Below are 15,352 nucleotides of genomic sequence, written 5' to 3'. Positions count from 1 at the left end.
TCCCTTTCTCTCCCCATTCTTCCCTTTCTATTGGCCGCAGCTACAGTTTCAAATTGCTTCCTCCTCTCGTGTGCTCCCCCGCCTCTCAATTCTTTCTTTCTTCTATGGTTCATATTCTTTCATCTGACAAATGATCGGCATTAATGCACACAAGGCGGCATTCTGAGAGCTCACAGCCAACGTGAAAGGAAAAACAAAAACAACTGTTATGCTTTATTTTGTAAGAATCTTTTTTTTTTTTTAATGAAACACAAAAAGGCAATAAAATTAAGATAAATACTTTTTCTTTTTGTACATGAGGAAATTAAGTTATATTTCCAAAGACTGAAATTACATAATATACTTTAGGAGGCTTTCTCAACCATACAAAGCAGGTTCCAGTGGGTCTAAAAAAAACCAAAAACAACAAACAAACAAACAAAAAGAAAAGAAAAGAAAACACAATGATGTTGCCTCTGTCGAAATGTGATGTTAAGAACTGAATCCAGTGTTTCTTAAAGAAAAAAAAAACAGCTTTTTTAAAAATAAAAAAAATCAATTAAAGACCCATAAAGATAATTTTTCAAAATTGAGTTTCACATTAGGTTTCGTTTAAAGCTTTTGCTTTGCAGTGTAAGTCAGTCAAAGTCGTAAAAAAAGAAAAAGAAAAAAGGCATTCATGTTCTTCCCCATGTACATCCAATATAGTGACGACAAACAGTCGTCTCAGGTCTGCAAAAACAAGATGATGATAAACATAAAAACATTAAAACACACAGACATTTTTGGCAAAGCAGGAATAAAAGTGACAAGAAGCATAATTTATGATTTGATCCTTTATCTTGTTTTTTTTGTCATTATTATTCTTTTTTAGTCTCTCAACATTGTCCCATTGATTGGCTCTGATTGTCCTTCACAGTCACGTGATGCCATTCTGGTTGCCATAGAAATCTCAAGTGCATCAGCTGGGCAGCATGTAGACAATGTTGCTGGAAACTGTCTAGGAGGCCGTCATAGCAACGCTGGATGAACACGAGCGGACAACAAGAGGAACTCAAATACCTCTGTGATTGCAGGGGTCCCGGATTCAGATTTGATTGAACGTCTTTCATAAAATTGTTTTCATCTTACGTGATGAAGCGTAGACTAACAGGTGCTTTGGTATGTTTCTTTTTGCTGCCAGATAAATATCTACATTTTCTATAGGAATACAGGCTAAAATAGAGAAACTAGGATCAGAGAACAGCAGAAACTCAACTCGCTTTTCCAGTATTTGTTAAAAAACAGGAAATGTACATTCTAAACACAAAAAAAGTACAACAAAAAGGAAACAAAGAAAAAGAAAAAAGAAAGAACTGGACACATGTAAAAAGAGCTTTTTTTCATATTTCCTTATAAAAAAACCCAACATATCCCAAATACCGTTTCTACATATTCACCTTTTGCCTAAAGCAACGGTTACAACCACAAAGTCGTCACATTGACCCCAAATCCAAAATCTCCAATCATGTTCAGTGCATTGAGAGAGAAGGAAACATAACACCACTTCCTACCTCTGCTATAGCCCCCGACCCGCCCGCCCTCCCTAAAAAAATCTAAATAAAATAATCTTCTCTGCAAAAGAAACAAGAAACAAGAACAAATATATATGTATACTATTTACACTGTGATTTTCTACACAGAATGCTGTACAAAGCGCACACGCTCGCCCATGCTCACATCCGCACACACAGGTCAAATAAACAATCCCACTGCCTGTACATGTGTCTTCGCATCCGGACAGCAGAATACGAGAGAGAGAGGTATTGATGTGTATGGCTTGAAAGGAGAAAAACATTGTTCTGCGTTTCAGTCGCTAGGACTAAGATCTACATGTTAAGTATTGGATTGATTAATAGGAGAGTGTCAGAGACATACCCATGCCGCATCATGACGCCGGCGTCTTTGCTCACTGAGCGCAGGCGCACACGTGCATGATCACACACATACTGTACAAACACACACACAAGTTAAAGCACTATTTACTTAGAGCTCATGAAATGCTGAACAAGGTCATTGCAGCCACTCTGCAAACATACACATAGGCATTTAAACGCAGTCCAAACTACAGTGTTTATTGGTCCTGTTGGGGATCTCTCAGTCGGTGTCGCCGTAGTCAGACTACCAGTATAAGACCATAAAAAAAACATCCAAACCAGTGTGGTTTACAGAAAGTCTCTCCTAACCATACAGTATCTCCCGCTCTCTGAGTCTTTGTTTCAGAAAGCCAAGCGTGATGCCCTCCCTCCATAACACACCCAAACTATTACACTCCAAAGTGCTCATGTCATTGGTTTCTGTACCTTCATGTTGCTGTTATGAGACAGCCACAGGGAAGGCTGAAAGCTCTCAGTGCGACAAGGAGCCTCAGTCCACATATGCTTAAGAGGTTAAGTCTGGCAGGTATCAGACTTTTCCTCAGAACAAACAGGACTCATGTAAGTGCCAGTATTGTCAGGCTTTATCCAGTGGGTCAGCTCCTTCTCCTGTGTGGAGCACGGAGTCAAAATTCCTTGCCTTGATTTGCCTCGACTCTTGATCTCTGTTGAGGGACCATCCTAGAACTCAAGGGAACAGGACAATATTTGGGTTTCTCTCTAGCTGGTGATGCTAGGACATGATGACCATGCCGTCTGCGCTGATCAACTGGCCTGTGGTTGGTTCGTAGGTTCCAGCCAAGTAGAACAGGTCATTGGCTGTGCTGCCTGGCTTCTGTTCACGCATCAGGTGGTCATATTCAGCCTTACTGACCACCTGGCAGCGATGGGAGATGGTCTGCACGTCATTCTCATCCTCGTGGCTCGACTGATACAAGGCATTCTAGTAGAGAGAGGACAGGAAGAGCTGTTCATAAATATATTCAACAACAGGGTTGGGTTTTTTGTATGGCAGCATTTTTAGTTCTGTTTTCACTCCCACATCGGTTTCTTTGAATCAGTTTTCTCATGAGTCTGCTCATGGTGGAGGTGGCTGCTCAGTATACATGCTCAGGTTTTTTCTATTTACTCCAAACAAACCCCTCTCTCTGTTCGCAGTGATGTAAATGCATGACTTCCTGTGCAGTGGGGATTTTTCCCAGGAAAGACCCTTATAACACCTCAGACTGAGTGTTTAGAAATACAAATGTTACAGTGAAAGGGGAAGTTCAGTCATTCATATTAGATGGGAATAAGGAACAAAAGATAGCTAAAAGAAACTATATTTATATGAAAATGTCACAGACTTAGTACTTGTTACCAGTCCCGTTTATCCTTGCACTTTCTAATCTTTACCTTGCCATCTCTGTGCCGCTTCCCCAGGCGAGTCTCCTCAGGATGGTAAAACCACTTGACCCTGACCACCATGCTGGAGCTCCACGACTCCCAGAGGCTCTCCACTCTGCCCACATAGGGCAGCTGGGGCCGGCCAGGTGACAGGAACACAGCACAGTCTCCGACATGCACCGTCTCCTTGCCCCGGACGATGGCCTTGTAGAAAAGCTTACGGGCTTTCCCCTTCAGACCTCTCCTCTGTCACAAATAGAATAAATAGCGCTCACTTGGTTTATTCAGCACAGAGATACTATTTTACTTCTTGATTTATTTTAAAATATGCTTGAGTTTTTGTTTGCTTTGCTAAACCCAGAATATTATCAGATATAATGACTTTTTCCAATCCAAAACACAGACTTAATGTTTTGTTTTTTTGACAGAATAAGAACAAGCTTAGTTTTTGGGAGGCAGTTTTCTGTGCCTCTGGACACGTACACACTAATACATCCAAACTGGTCTGTCATTTTAGACACCTTTTGGACACCTTTTGGAAATTCTGCAGACCCAGTTTTTAGCTAGAAAACTGTTTTAATCTGGCCAGGAAGGTACAGATAACGCAGACACCAACACCGTCTTTGTGATTGGATCTCCTCAGTCAATGCAACTTCTTCCCCAATACGTCTTGATTATCACGTGTCCCTTTTCCAGGAGAAATCAAAGGTGCCAACCTTGACCCACCTGATTAATTTCACATGGATGACAGATTACAGGCTCTGCTGACCTTATTGTCTATGCTAGAAAGGATATGTGAAGCTACAGTCAGCTTTTTTAAATGCTTCTACCGCCTAGATTTACAACAGTTCCCTGGACCAGCTGCATTATTAGTGAATGGTCACTTAGATTTCTTTCATTTTGAAACTGAATCAAAGTGAAACGTATTACACCATGTTAATATCGAACAAAAATGTAATTTGCTATGCAAATGCTCCACAGAATGTATCTTCATTATTTGGGCTCAACATCATTGTGGAACTGTGGATCAGATCGTTTTAATTCGGGTAAGTTAACATCTACAGACTACAGGGAACTATTTAAGGGATAAGGTTACTAAAGCAATCACCAGCAGATGCTGGAAAAATAAATACAGATGCTATAGACATTTCCTGCATACCGGTGGTTTAAAACACTACAGGAATTAAACAGGCCATTTCTGTGTAAAACAAAAAAAAAAATGAAGAAAAGCTGTACAGAAATGGTGTAAAAATAGAAACAGAAGATTGGCATATTTTTTGCACCACTTCCCCAATGCTTTCACACCTGCTGAAGCCAGTTTCATTGATTATAGTGGAGGCATAGCGTTGGAGTGGCCACTCAAACGTTCCACAAACATTATATGTTCAGTGTGTTTGATTTGCAGGTACGCATTACTTCTCAACATCTTTTAAAGCTGCACATCTCAGTTGGCAGATGTATTCATGTTGACAAAATAAACACCATGGCAGAATTGAGGCTGAGTGTGGCGGCAGCTGCTTACAGTTTTGGCCTGTTGTCTCAGGAGTGTGACTTAATGAACAGGATAACAATTCCAGACATGAAACACACAGAGCAAGCTTGATTACCAATTGTCTGCCAAGTGTTCAAAAAAATGAGCTGTGCCATGATGCAGCAGAAACTGCAGCAACAACCAATGATTCGCTTAAGCCAGTGTTAAGTAGGTTACTGATACCAAAGACCACAGATTTGAAACCATGTAAAAAAAAAGACTAAATCAACTGATAATCAGGAAACTTTAAAGAAAAAAAAGAACTGAAAACGCAGAATTTATCAAACTAGTATACATCTCTTTAACATCAAATTGGGTATGGAAAACGGTCAAATACATCTCAAAGTGTCCTACCTGTGTGGGGTTGCCAGACCATTTCCACAGATGGCGCCCAGGCAGCATGGGAGCCATGTTGGGAAGAGGCTCGGGCGAAGACATCCTCTGCTTCTTAGCCGTTGCCAGGTCCTTGGAGGAAGATTTCAGCTGCTGGCCCACAGGACTGCTTTGATTTTGATGGTGGTTGTTAGGAGTGCTTTCTTTCCTCTTCAGCTGTGTCTTCGCTGTGCTGCTATAAGCCATCATAGTTCCTTTGGACATGTACTCCTTTCTGTCTTCTGCTCTGTCAGCCCTCACCTTTGACCCCCCAACAGCCATGCCAGTTTTGGCCACATAGCCGTGAGCTGGGACTGAAGAGGAGTTGGAGGTGGTAGCGTCAGGGCTCCGGAGGTCAGAGTTCACACTCTGCCTGTTTTTGTGTTTGTCCTGCTGGAGAAGTGCACGGCGCAGCAGCACAGACGAGGACTCTTCATCAGAAGAGTAGGACGAGTCGTTGTCCGAAGAACACAGCGATGAGGAGGAAATGGAGCCAGAAGAAGAGGAGGACGACGACGACGATGAGAAGCAGATGGATGGATGAGACAGAAAACGACTGCCACGATGGGAAGTGACAGCTGCTCTTCTTTGTCCATTAGCTTCTTGGCCATCGTCCTCATCGTCCTCATCCAGCTCCGAGTAGGAGCTAGGGCAGTCGCTGACGTAGTCCAAACTGTAATCCCCTCCCTGTACTCCAAGACCAGCAGAGAGAAGATCCTTTCTCGGAGGTGGAACGCCCTTTAGAAGAGCCTCAGGCCGAGCTCCAGCATCTCTTTCCCCTCCTCCCCTCTTGCTATCTTTCACCAGCAGAGAAGGCTGGATGTATCGCAGCGGCGCCCCTGCAGAAGAAATGTTTTTAAGTCCTCTCACTCCAGCCCCTCCAAGTCGAAGCAAAGCTTTGCCATTCTTTGTTTTAGGAGAGGTCACTCCTTCGTGGTCAAGCTTCACTAAGAAGTGCTTCCTGTCACGCTCACTCACGGGCTTACGGCTACCAGCTGCCATGGTGACAGATGAGGAACAAGAGGAGTCCCGGTGGCCCATAGAAGATATGCTGGTAACTGGTCTCCCAGCTCCGGAGGCTCCACTACTCGCGAAGGTGGAGTAGCCATTAGCAATGCTACTGAATGAATCAACCTCAAAAGGCGAGCCAAAAATGCTTTTAATAGGGGTCGGTGGTGCTAGAGGATGCGAAGCAGGGCGATGAAACAACCCCAAGTCTCTCTCTCGCATCTTCTTCTGGGTCTTACGGGATGTCCCATTAAAGAGGAAAAAGTCAACTGGTGGCCTCTTCCTGGGTACGGACCAGTTCAGCAAGGAATTGTTGACTTTTGTTACAGTGTCTGTTACTGAAGTCGACAAGCTCGCTGTTTTTGGTACCAAGTGGATTTTCTTCGGTCTGCCAACTAAAAAAAGAGCCAAAAGAAGATGGGGGGGGTGTTAAAATCAATATTAAAATGACAGTTTTTAAAGGCAAACTGTGATTAATTGTGAAACTAAGAGCTTTTGTGAAACTTAATCTTTATCTCCTTGATCTTCACCTGGTTTCAACGTATCCATTACTCAAACAAAAACCAACCTGGTAAACCTGTCTCTCTCGCCAGCTTTATTGTCACTTTGAGTTTGAGATGAGTTACGTGTATGTTGCTCAACTTTACAAAGCACACTGATGACACTCCATAAAATCATGATTAATGTGCCTGTATGGAGGGTGAGAGTCTTTTGGTTTATATACTAGTTCATCTAAAGACATCTGAGAAGTGCCATTGCGACTGTAAATGCAAGAAAACCGTTGAAACAGACATGTTTGTTTTGGGACTTCTAGTATTGCCTGGGGGGCTATTTGTTCGTATGCATGAATGCATGTTGGAGTTGGACAAGCACTTCTCAGACAATATCTATTGACTGGTAGATGATCAGTATTTTTTTTCCCCTCAGAACTAAAGAGCCTCCAGATGCGCTTGTCAGTACGTTCTGTTATAGGAGTGACAAAACTTTAAATATGAGGACTGATGATGAAGACAGAGCACTCCATGTACCTGGTCTTTTTTCCTGGGGTCTCCCTCGTGCCTCCTCAGTGGCTTGTCTTTCTGTGAGGGTGTCCTTCTTCTCTAGGGTGACGTTTCGCCGACCTCGCCGACCCGAAGAGATCAGGAGAGCCGGAGAAGGTTCGGCACCTGATAGTAAAGAAGTTATTCAGTTATGGCATTCATTTTTCACTACTCTCTCCTCTGGTGACTCTTCACAAAGCCAAACTCACAGCAGATTTGGTATCCTGGGGGTAGAAGTCTGATGTTAACAAGGGAGATCCTTCCTCTGTCTCCATCATCAAACTCCACCATAACACTGCCCTCCTTCTCCTCTTCACCTGGACCTAAGGCAACACAGATAGGAGAAAATTAGTTGCTGGACAAGCATGCGTGCATGAGCGTATAGTGAGGTTGTCATGGTAGCTCACCACGGTGGACGTATCCAGGATAAAGGCAGCGAGAGCGCTCGCTCCAGTAGGCACAAACTCGCGTCCCTTCGGTCAGTATGGCCTCAGTTTGGGGTCGCACATCTAACACCTGGAACAAAAAAGGTCACATTTCTAGTTAAAGACAGGGCAAATACAACAAATCTGCAAACTGAGATAAAGGCAGTATGGCTTCACTTACAGCTTCTTGTAGTAGTTGTTCCAGTGAGTAAATCCTGGGGCGATTTCCCCGTTCCCCTTCAATGACGACACTAAATCTGATAGGAAAAAAAAAAAAAGGAATAGATGGAAAATTAAATTCCTCAAACAAATACTCAGCAAAGTTATAATGAAAGCTCAGTTTTTATTTTCAAATTTCTTCATTTTCAGTTAAAAATTGTCATCGTCATTATCAATCAGTAGATGTGTTGGCTGCCGCTAATGTGTTACTTGGCTTTATATTTGTCTAGACTTCTTATTTGTGAAGACTACCAAACACTAAACTTGTGCTAGTATTTTGTAACTCTCACAAAGTCTTGCTGCAAAATATCTTTTTAAATCTAAACTCAAGAGTTTCCCAAAGACACCGAATCAGATTTCCTCATAAAATAGTTAATAGTACATGTGATATCTCCCTGTCATAGGATTTTAGGTCTGTGCTGTGCAGGTGTAACAGGAGAGCAGGGCCCTACATGTCAGGCAGGTCCAGAGTTTGAACACAGGCGGCGTACAGCAGCTCATCCTCCTTGGAGATAAGGATCTTCAGCCCGTCTACCAACATCTCTTTACTCAGCACACAATTTGGGAGAGCTGAAGACAGAGGGCAGGGTTGAAAGATGGATGGAAGGAGCAGATAAAAGGTGAGATATAGATAATTTGTGAGAGTGCTGAATAATTGCAATGTGATGTAAGAAACAGGGCCAGTAATGTATGAACAGAGGTGTGTCTGCATCTGTGAAAAGAATGCTTTTAAACCTGCTTGTGTGTGTGTGTAATAATGAATGATGTGTCACTGTTTATGCCCACCAGGTATTCTGCAAGGCATGTTGGGAGGAAGATGTGTCAACGACTTATCCTTCACCCCCTCCACCTCCTCCTCTTCCTCCTCCTCCTCTCCCTCAGAGAAGCTGCTGTCTTCATCCATGCAGAAGCCGTCATCAGCTGCAAAGCTCTGCAGGAGTCGGCTCACACCGTGGCCCTTTTCCTGAACGGGAAACAGGAAGTAACATCAATAGGCAGAAAGCAGGATATGATATCACTTTACAATATTTCCAAATGAATCACCAGTAAGCACAACCTGCAAGTAATTGAATCAAATGTGTTTCTATCTGAATTGACTAATATGGTGAATACATCCGTGATATGCTACCACAGGCACCAACAGCTCCAGTAAAATGATACTTCAATTAAGCCTGGAGGATTTTTTTCTCACTCGCCACTGTTCACTTGAAGGTTAGAGGTCACAGTCTGTAATAACTACAGCCCTTGAACTGACTGGATTTCAGCTTATTGTTGAAGGATGCTTCACTTCAGGGGGACATTCTCTCTCTCTCTTTCACACACACACACACACACGAGATACAACCCATCTCCAGACCGGTTTAAGCTAGTCTTTCCAAACATGACAGATGAGTGATGATGGAAAGTTAGCTCACCCAACAGGTCCCTGCTTGTATTTGGCTTTCCACAGAAATCATAATAATCAATGCATGAAAGATAGCGTGTGTGTGTGTGTGTGTGTCTCTTGAAGTTTTCCACATCAAGGAAACATATATTTTAGTGACAGAAGTTTCATCACCAGAGGGCACAGATGATTATTTCCTGTTAGTACTGGTGAGTGCGTGTGTAAAGGCATGTGTGAGTGTGTGCAGTGTTATGGCCAGTGATTATCTTAATATTCCTCTGTTTGATTTGGAGTTATGTGTTTTTGAACATTCCCTCATGATGACTCAAAGACTAACACAATTTGGGGGCATTTCACAATTGAACTGATGTGTGTCTCACCAGCAGCTGCTTGCTCAGATAAAGCAAGCCTGTTGACTGTTACGACACCCGGTACGCATACAAACATACTCCTGTGACAAGAGTAAAGTTGACAAAGTGTTTGATTTACTGTTGATCTGTTAAGCATCTCCACATAAGGGAGAAGTTGTTCCTGGTGGGTGCTGTCAGTGTTGATTTGCAGGATAGTCAAACTTTCTGGTAGAGTGTGGCTCACTTCAACAAGCAAGGAGCGAGTTTGAATTGAGGGCTTTTCCAAATTCTTCCAAAGTTTCTCTCCCTTCCCAGTAGAAGTTAAAAGGAAGCCAGTTATGAGTTATTTTTTGGGTTCTCTCATGGTTTCAGTCAGTCTGTATCAGAACCTAACCACTGTCGGTGTTGGCTTTGTAGCAAACAAAACAGGCATGCTACCGTTTGCTCATTAACTCATTTCAAAAGTACTGCAATTACCATGCTGACCACTCTGTGACAGCAGTAATTTATGGCGATACTCATTATGTAACCTTTCCGTTAAAGAGGCAATTGTGTCTCAACTTTCGCTCTCGATTGCACGTCTGTGATGATCAGTCTCTCTTAAAATGATGATTCTGATTGGATGAGTGGTGCTTTCTGATAATATTAACCCTAAATATTGCCGTTTCACTGAGAGTTTCACTGACTAACATTGCAATGTCTCACCTTTCCTCGTAAACCCTGTCCTGTAGATGTCTTCTTTGTGTTGTCTTTGCCAGGTCGTGTCAGAGATCGGTGGTTTCCGAAGCTGTCCACAAAGCTACAGCCCACTGGCAACACACCCCAGCTGGGCAGAGAAGCTCTGTTGGACCCCAGGTGGTCTGGACGTCCCCTTTCAATGTTGGTGAGGTTTGGCCTCCTGGGTGCTCTCCTGTCCTCTGTATAAGGCAAGCGCCCCAGGCCTGAGGATAAAAAGAAAATGTCATGAAAGTAAAGCTATAATTAGTGATTTCATTTAATTGTCAGAAAGACAAATATGCGGACAAGATGAAAGAGTAGAGGGGGATGAAACGGACTGAATATCTACATTCTAGATAACATTACAATGTTAGCTTAACTACAGTAACTTATAAATTTGCATAAAATTTCTCACCTGGAGGTCCTGGTCTCTTACTTCTGACTTTGTGGTTCGCTTGGACCTTGGAGGACTGTGATGAAAAAGGCAAAGTCCCAGTAAAGTTTGCAGGAACTTCTTTAGAGGATAAGCTCATCTTGTAATCACCCGCTCCATCTTCACTGTCACAGCTGCTGTCCTCCTCTTCTGTGAAATCCCAACATCAGTATGATTCAGTAGAGTGCTTTAATTGATTTATATGTAAACACTTTTAACAGCCAAGGCTCACTTGTTGAGATTTATTGACAGCAAGCTATCAAGATTCCTTTGCTTCTGTTGAACACCTTACAAGCCTGTGGCTAAACTTGCATAATGATGACTACCAAGAAAGAAAAATTTCTAGGAGAGTTTAAAATGCAGGACAATTTCTTGCACATTAACACCTGTGGAGAAAACCTGCTTTCATGGCTACAAAATTGTTTTCAGCCTATTTCTGAACTGCAGAAGCAAATGTTGGCATACATATGCGCTGCATGCACACACAAACAGATTATTATTGGCAGCTGTGAGTCGCTGACTGCGGGGGTCGTGTCGGGTGTCAACACATCTCTGACACACTTGTCACTTACATGGCATTCTCGTCAACACTTTGCCACGGACGCACAGACATTCAACCATTGCCTCTCCATGCCACCAAGGCCACATGGTAGATCCCATTCTACAGTTTTCCTGAAGTTTTGTTTGTTCAATATCAGACTCTCCTGTGACAAGTTAAATGTCACTATCACTGTGATTGTGTCTCCTTAGTTAAAGGCCTCCAATGAGGGCATTTTCATGAGGTCGGACATGGGAGGAGAAGAGAGAGGAGGATTGGGTGTGACATTCTGGAAGGGGCCGGAGAGGGCTCGCATTACCGGGCAAGGAAGAGGGCAGGGGGCGGCTGTGCTGCATGCCTGTGGCAAGTCGTTAACGGTTTTAACAGTGTGACAGACGAGCAGGGAAGTGAGAGGAGCTCCCTGATGACATCTCACTCTTGCACACACAGACACACTCTCATAGCGAAATCTCACACTGAATGGCCAATGTTCATCAACCCATCAGCTAAATTAGCACTGCCTGACTCATTTGATTAACTGCCTGTGAATGCTACCATGCTTGCAGTTTGACATCGAGGCCACGTTGTGCACTTAACTGCAAATTTTGTTTTCCAGTTGCTAAAACATTCTTTCCAGTTGTACTTTTTTTTTTCTGTTAAATCATGTAAGGCTGATTTGTACGAGAACAGAGAAAACTAACTATGATATATCAGGTGTGTGACCCATGCCTTAACTTACCGTGATCTGAGTTCTCGCTGTCGCTCTGTTCTTCCCTTACATCATGTTTCTCTGTTGCCCGGCTGTCCTTGTGATGAGTTCTGTTAGGGTTGATGCCCATCAGTATTTTGGGCTTTCGACCCCTCTTCCTCTTTTCTGTCTGACCGGCTGCCTGGTCCTGCTGCAGGTCTGACAAATCAACAACAGGAGATGAGTTAGTTTTGGAATTCTACCTAATGGATGAAAAATGTGTGTATATGTGCTTCTTTTATCCCCACCTTTTCCTCCTTGTCTGCAGTGACTTTTGGAGGGGTCTTCCTCACTGCTATGGAGCATGCCTGTTGACGGTGCATCACGCTGGGCTGCAGCGTTCTGCTTCAGCTGGGTCACCCGCCTGGCCAGCCTAGAGCTCAGGGTGCTCGGCCGACCTCTGTGCTTACAGCAAGCTTTCATCTGTAAACAAACAGGAAAACAACTAATTATTGACTCATTTCTTTTTGCTAATTGAAATATCCAGGAAAGGGAAAAAAAAAGATGCAAGAAGTGGTTGTCAGTGTGTGTGTGTTTGAGGGTGAACCGGGAGAGTCGGCAGCAGGACAGACCTGTGCAGCGCTGAGGCTGTTGAAGTTGTGATTGGACACTGAATTCCTGTTCTTCTCGTCTATTAAATTCAGCCCAGCCCTGGAGAATAATGAAACACAGCAGAGATTCTCTTAATAAGAATTTATACATAGAGCACATCACAGACTCAGCCTGATCACTCACTTCTTCACTTTCGAGGATATTATTAAAACTCTCCCCATTTGCTCTTTCCTCTCTTGTTTCACTTCCTCCTACTCCTTCTCTGTCTCATCACTTTGATGAAGTACAAGACAGGTTTTGACGACTGTCCACACAGCTTGACGGCAAACACAGAAATATTAAGAGGCTGTGTGAGTATGAAACTCAGCTGAATCATCACATAAAAGGGTAAGAATTATCGGGTGTGAAGAAGCTCCACTGAAGAAGAGAGAGACAGAGGGAGGAAGAGAGTTCTGTGGGGGAAGGGAAAGAAACTGAGAGAGATGAAGCAGTCTCGGGGGAGTCTGTCCGTTGACCGGAGCTTCAGGGCTCAATCGATAAACACTAACCTCTATCGAACACTACTCCTCCCTCGCTCTCTTTCTCTCAGTGCTTTCTGCACTGCCTGCATAGACTCATACACCACAGGCAGCCTGCGCACATGCACACATTCACACACACATGACGTTAGCAGCTGGTGTCTGAGGCAGGTGAATTCTATATTCCCACAGAGGGAAAGGATGGCTTTCAGCATCTCTGTTCCCAGGAGGAGAGGAGAGGAGAGGAAAGGGTTTGGGTTTGAGTTTTAAAAAGTCCCTTTCTTAACCATTGGCTGTAGAAAACACATCAGTCACAGTTCAAAGTTAAAACAAAAGAAAACTTCCTCAAATCCAGAAGTACAACACCAACAACAACAACCTAAAAGGCAAATTTCAAAAGTTCAGAACCAGTTCCCCATCCCACAAAACACAAAGTCCCTCCCTCAATCCACACATGACTGAAGGCCTGAAGATTGTCCATCATGTGAAAATAGGCATGTTCAACCCTCAGTCTAGCCTTTACAGGTCCTGGCTCTATGCTACCAGAGCTCTGATCTTGGTTCTTTCTGGTCAGCCATATGGCCAATTCTGCAAAACCAGATACTGTATAAAGTTCAACGGGCAATGTACCACCTTTTTCTTAACAGGTGGCTGGTACAGCGCCGTCAGCCTCCCTTCGGCTGGCCCACAGGCTAGCAGACAGCAAGGTATAAGTATGCCTGAACCAAGTGATGGCCAGACCGGAAAACGTCCAAGATGGCCTTCTGAATGTCCTTTATAATACCATTTGGTGGATGCAGAGCAACAAGCTTGTACCAGAGAGTTGAGGCAACCAAGTTATTAGCAACCACAACCCTCTCCCTGTATGACAACTGCGGTAGCAATTTCCATTAAGACAACCGAACACACACTTTCTCTTTTAAACCCTCCCAGTTTTTCCTTTGGAAAACCCTCTTTCATCCCCTTCCTCCCCCATACAAGTCCTCAAGGCAGACTGGGTACCGTTCAGCCCCTCCACTGCCCTAGCAGCGGGGCTTCGCTCCTAGCCCAGTTCACCTGTGCAGACGTCACCCTCTCATTCAGGGACAGGGTGTCCTGCAAACATTGAACATCTGTCTGACTCGAGATGAAAACACTGGCATCATCTGCGTAAGCGGAGATCACATGAGAGTGGTCAATGATGCAGAACCTTGGCAGGGACAGCATACAGGGCCAACCCCTCAACCTACACAGTAAAGGTTCAGTGGTTAAACCATATAATCGACCAGAGATGACCAGCCCTGTCTAATCCCCCATAAGTCATGGATAGGTCGGCTCAGCCCCACCACTATTTTTACTAAGCACTGTGCATCGTGATACAATAAACTAAGCCAAGACATAAACCTGTCACCAAAACCAAATGCCAGAAGTGCAGAAAACAGATCAAAAGCTTTCTCTTGGTCTAAGGAAACAACACCCACATTTACATTGTAAAGACCATAAATATTAATCACATCTCTTAACAGGAAAATATTGTCCATAATTGTTCTGTCCGGTACACAATAGGACTGATCAGTATGTATTCCCAAAAAGTCCCTTAGTCTGTTAGATAAAGCTCTGGACAATATTTCAAAATCTGTACAGAGAAGGGCAATGGGCCTCCAGTTCTTCAATAAGCCAGATCTCCTTTTTTAGGCAGCAGAGACAACACCACGGATCATGCAGTTCGACAAAAATACAAGTGAAGAGCACCGAAGCAAAATCCAGAACCTGCACCACTTGCACATTCACTACCGCCACTCACAGTCACCCGAAATGTAGAGGAGATTCTGGGCTTCAAAACCAAAAAATCTACCGCATATAATGGGTTTTGTACAGTGTACATTCTAAAACTAAGTATGTATGTTGTCAAACACTTTTGGCCTCTAGGTTTCAGGTCCTTGTTCAAATTAAAGGGAATATTGTTGCTACAACATAAAGGGTTTCTTGTTTTATTGACCAGAAAAGGATGCTCCCAACTTTGTTGCAAAAGTTTGTTTCAGTATGATTCAGCATCAGTTCCAGTTTATTATGTTAAAACTTGACTTGGCTGAAGGACACCCACTTTCACTGAATTGAAATGCCAACTTCAAGTCAAGCTTTCGATGATGAATGAAACTGTCGTTTTCTAGAGTCTACCACCTCTATTTGCGCATTTCTCATGTTGAAAACGTGAGGGCTGTTATAACTGTACATCGATCCATTTTCATAATTTGCC

At 43.4% G+C, this 15,352-nt stretch overlaps 1 protein-coding gene across 2 annotated transcripts in view; it reads right to left on the bottom strand.

Annotated features, from left to right (window-relative positions):
* Positions 1–1,564: 1,564 nt before the first annotated feature.
* bahcc1b (BAH domain and coiled-coil containing 1b) overlaps positions 1,565–15,352 on the bottom strand; it is a 60,656-nt gene continuing 46,868 nt past the window's right edge. The window contains exons 15-28 of one of the 2 annotated variants that reach the window (XM_072373948.1): positions 12,619–12,697; positions 12,295–12,469; positions 12,038–12,205; positions 10,743–10,910; positions 10,316–10,551; positions 8,663–8,840; positions 8,329–8,446; positions 7,839–7,914; positions 7,639–7,748; positions 7,442–7,557; positions 7,221–7,358; positions 5,167–6,587; positions 3,291–3,527; positions 1,565–2,838 (exon numbers count right to left, since the gene is read on the bottom strand). In XM_072373948.1, coding sequence (XP_072230049.1) covers positions 2,629–2,838; positions 3,291–3,527; positions 5,167–6,587; positions 7,221–7,358; positions 7,442–7,557; positions 7,639–7,748; positions 7,839–7,914; positions 8,329–8,446; positions 8,663–8,840; positions 10,316–10,551; positions 10,743–10,910; positions 12,038–12,205; positions 12,295–12,469; positions 12,619–12,697 — 3,430 coding nt within the window. In that variant the 3' untranslated portion in view covers positions 1,565–2,628. The remainder of the gene's footprint in view (positions 2,839–3,290; positions 3,528–5,166; positions 6,588–7,220; positions 7,359–7,441; positions 7,558–7,638; positions 7,749–7,838; positions 7,915–8,328; positions 8,447–8,662; positions 8,841–10,315; positions 10,552–10,742; positions 10,911–12,037; positions 12,206–12,294; positions 12,470–12,618; positions 12,698–15,352) is intronic. The other variant, XM_072373949.1, reaches the window with a different exon arrangement.

This window comes from Leuresthes tenuis, unplaced genomic scaffold, assembly GCF_036924035.1.
Source record: "Leuresthes tenuis unplaced genomic scaffold, fLeuTen1.0.hap1 SCAF_20, whole genome shotgun sequence".
Taxonomy (NCBI): domain Eukaryota; kingdom Metazoa; phylum Chordata; class Actinopteri; order Atheriniformes; family Atherinopsidae; genus Leuresthes; species Leuresthes tenuis.
Note: the sequence above shows the minus strand (reverse complement) of the source record. Positions and strands in the feature narration are given on the sequence as shown.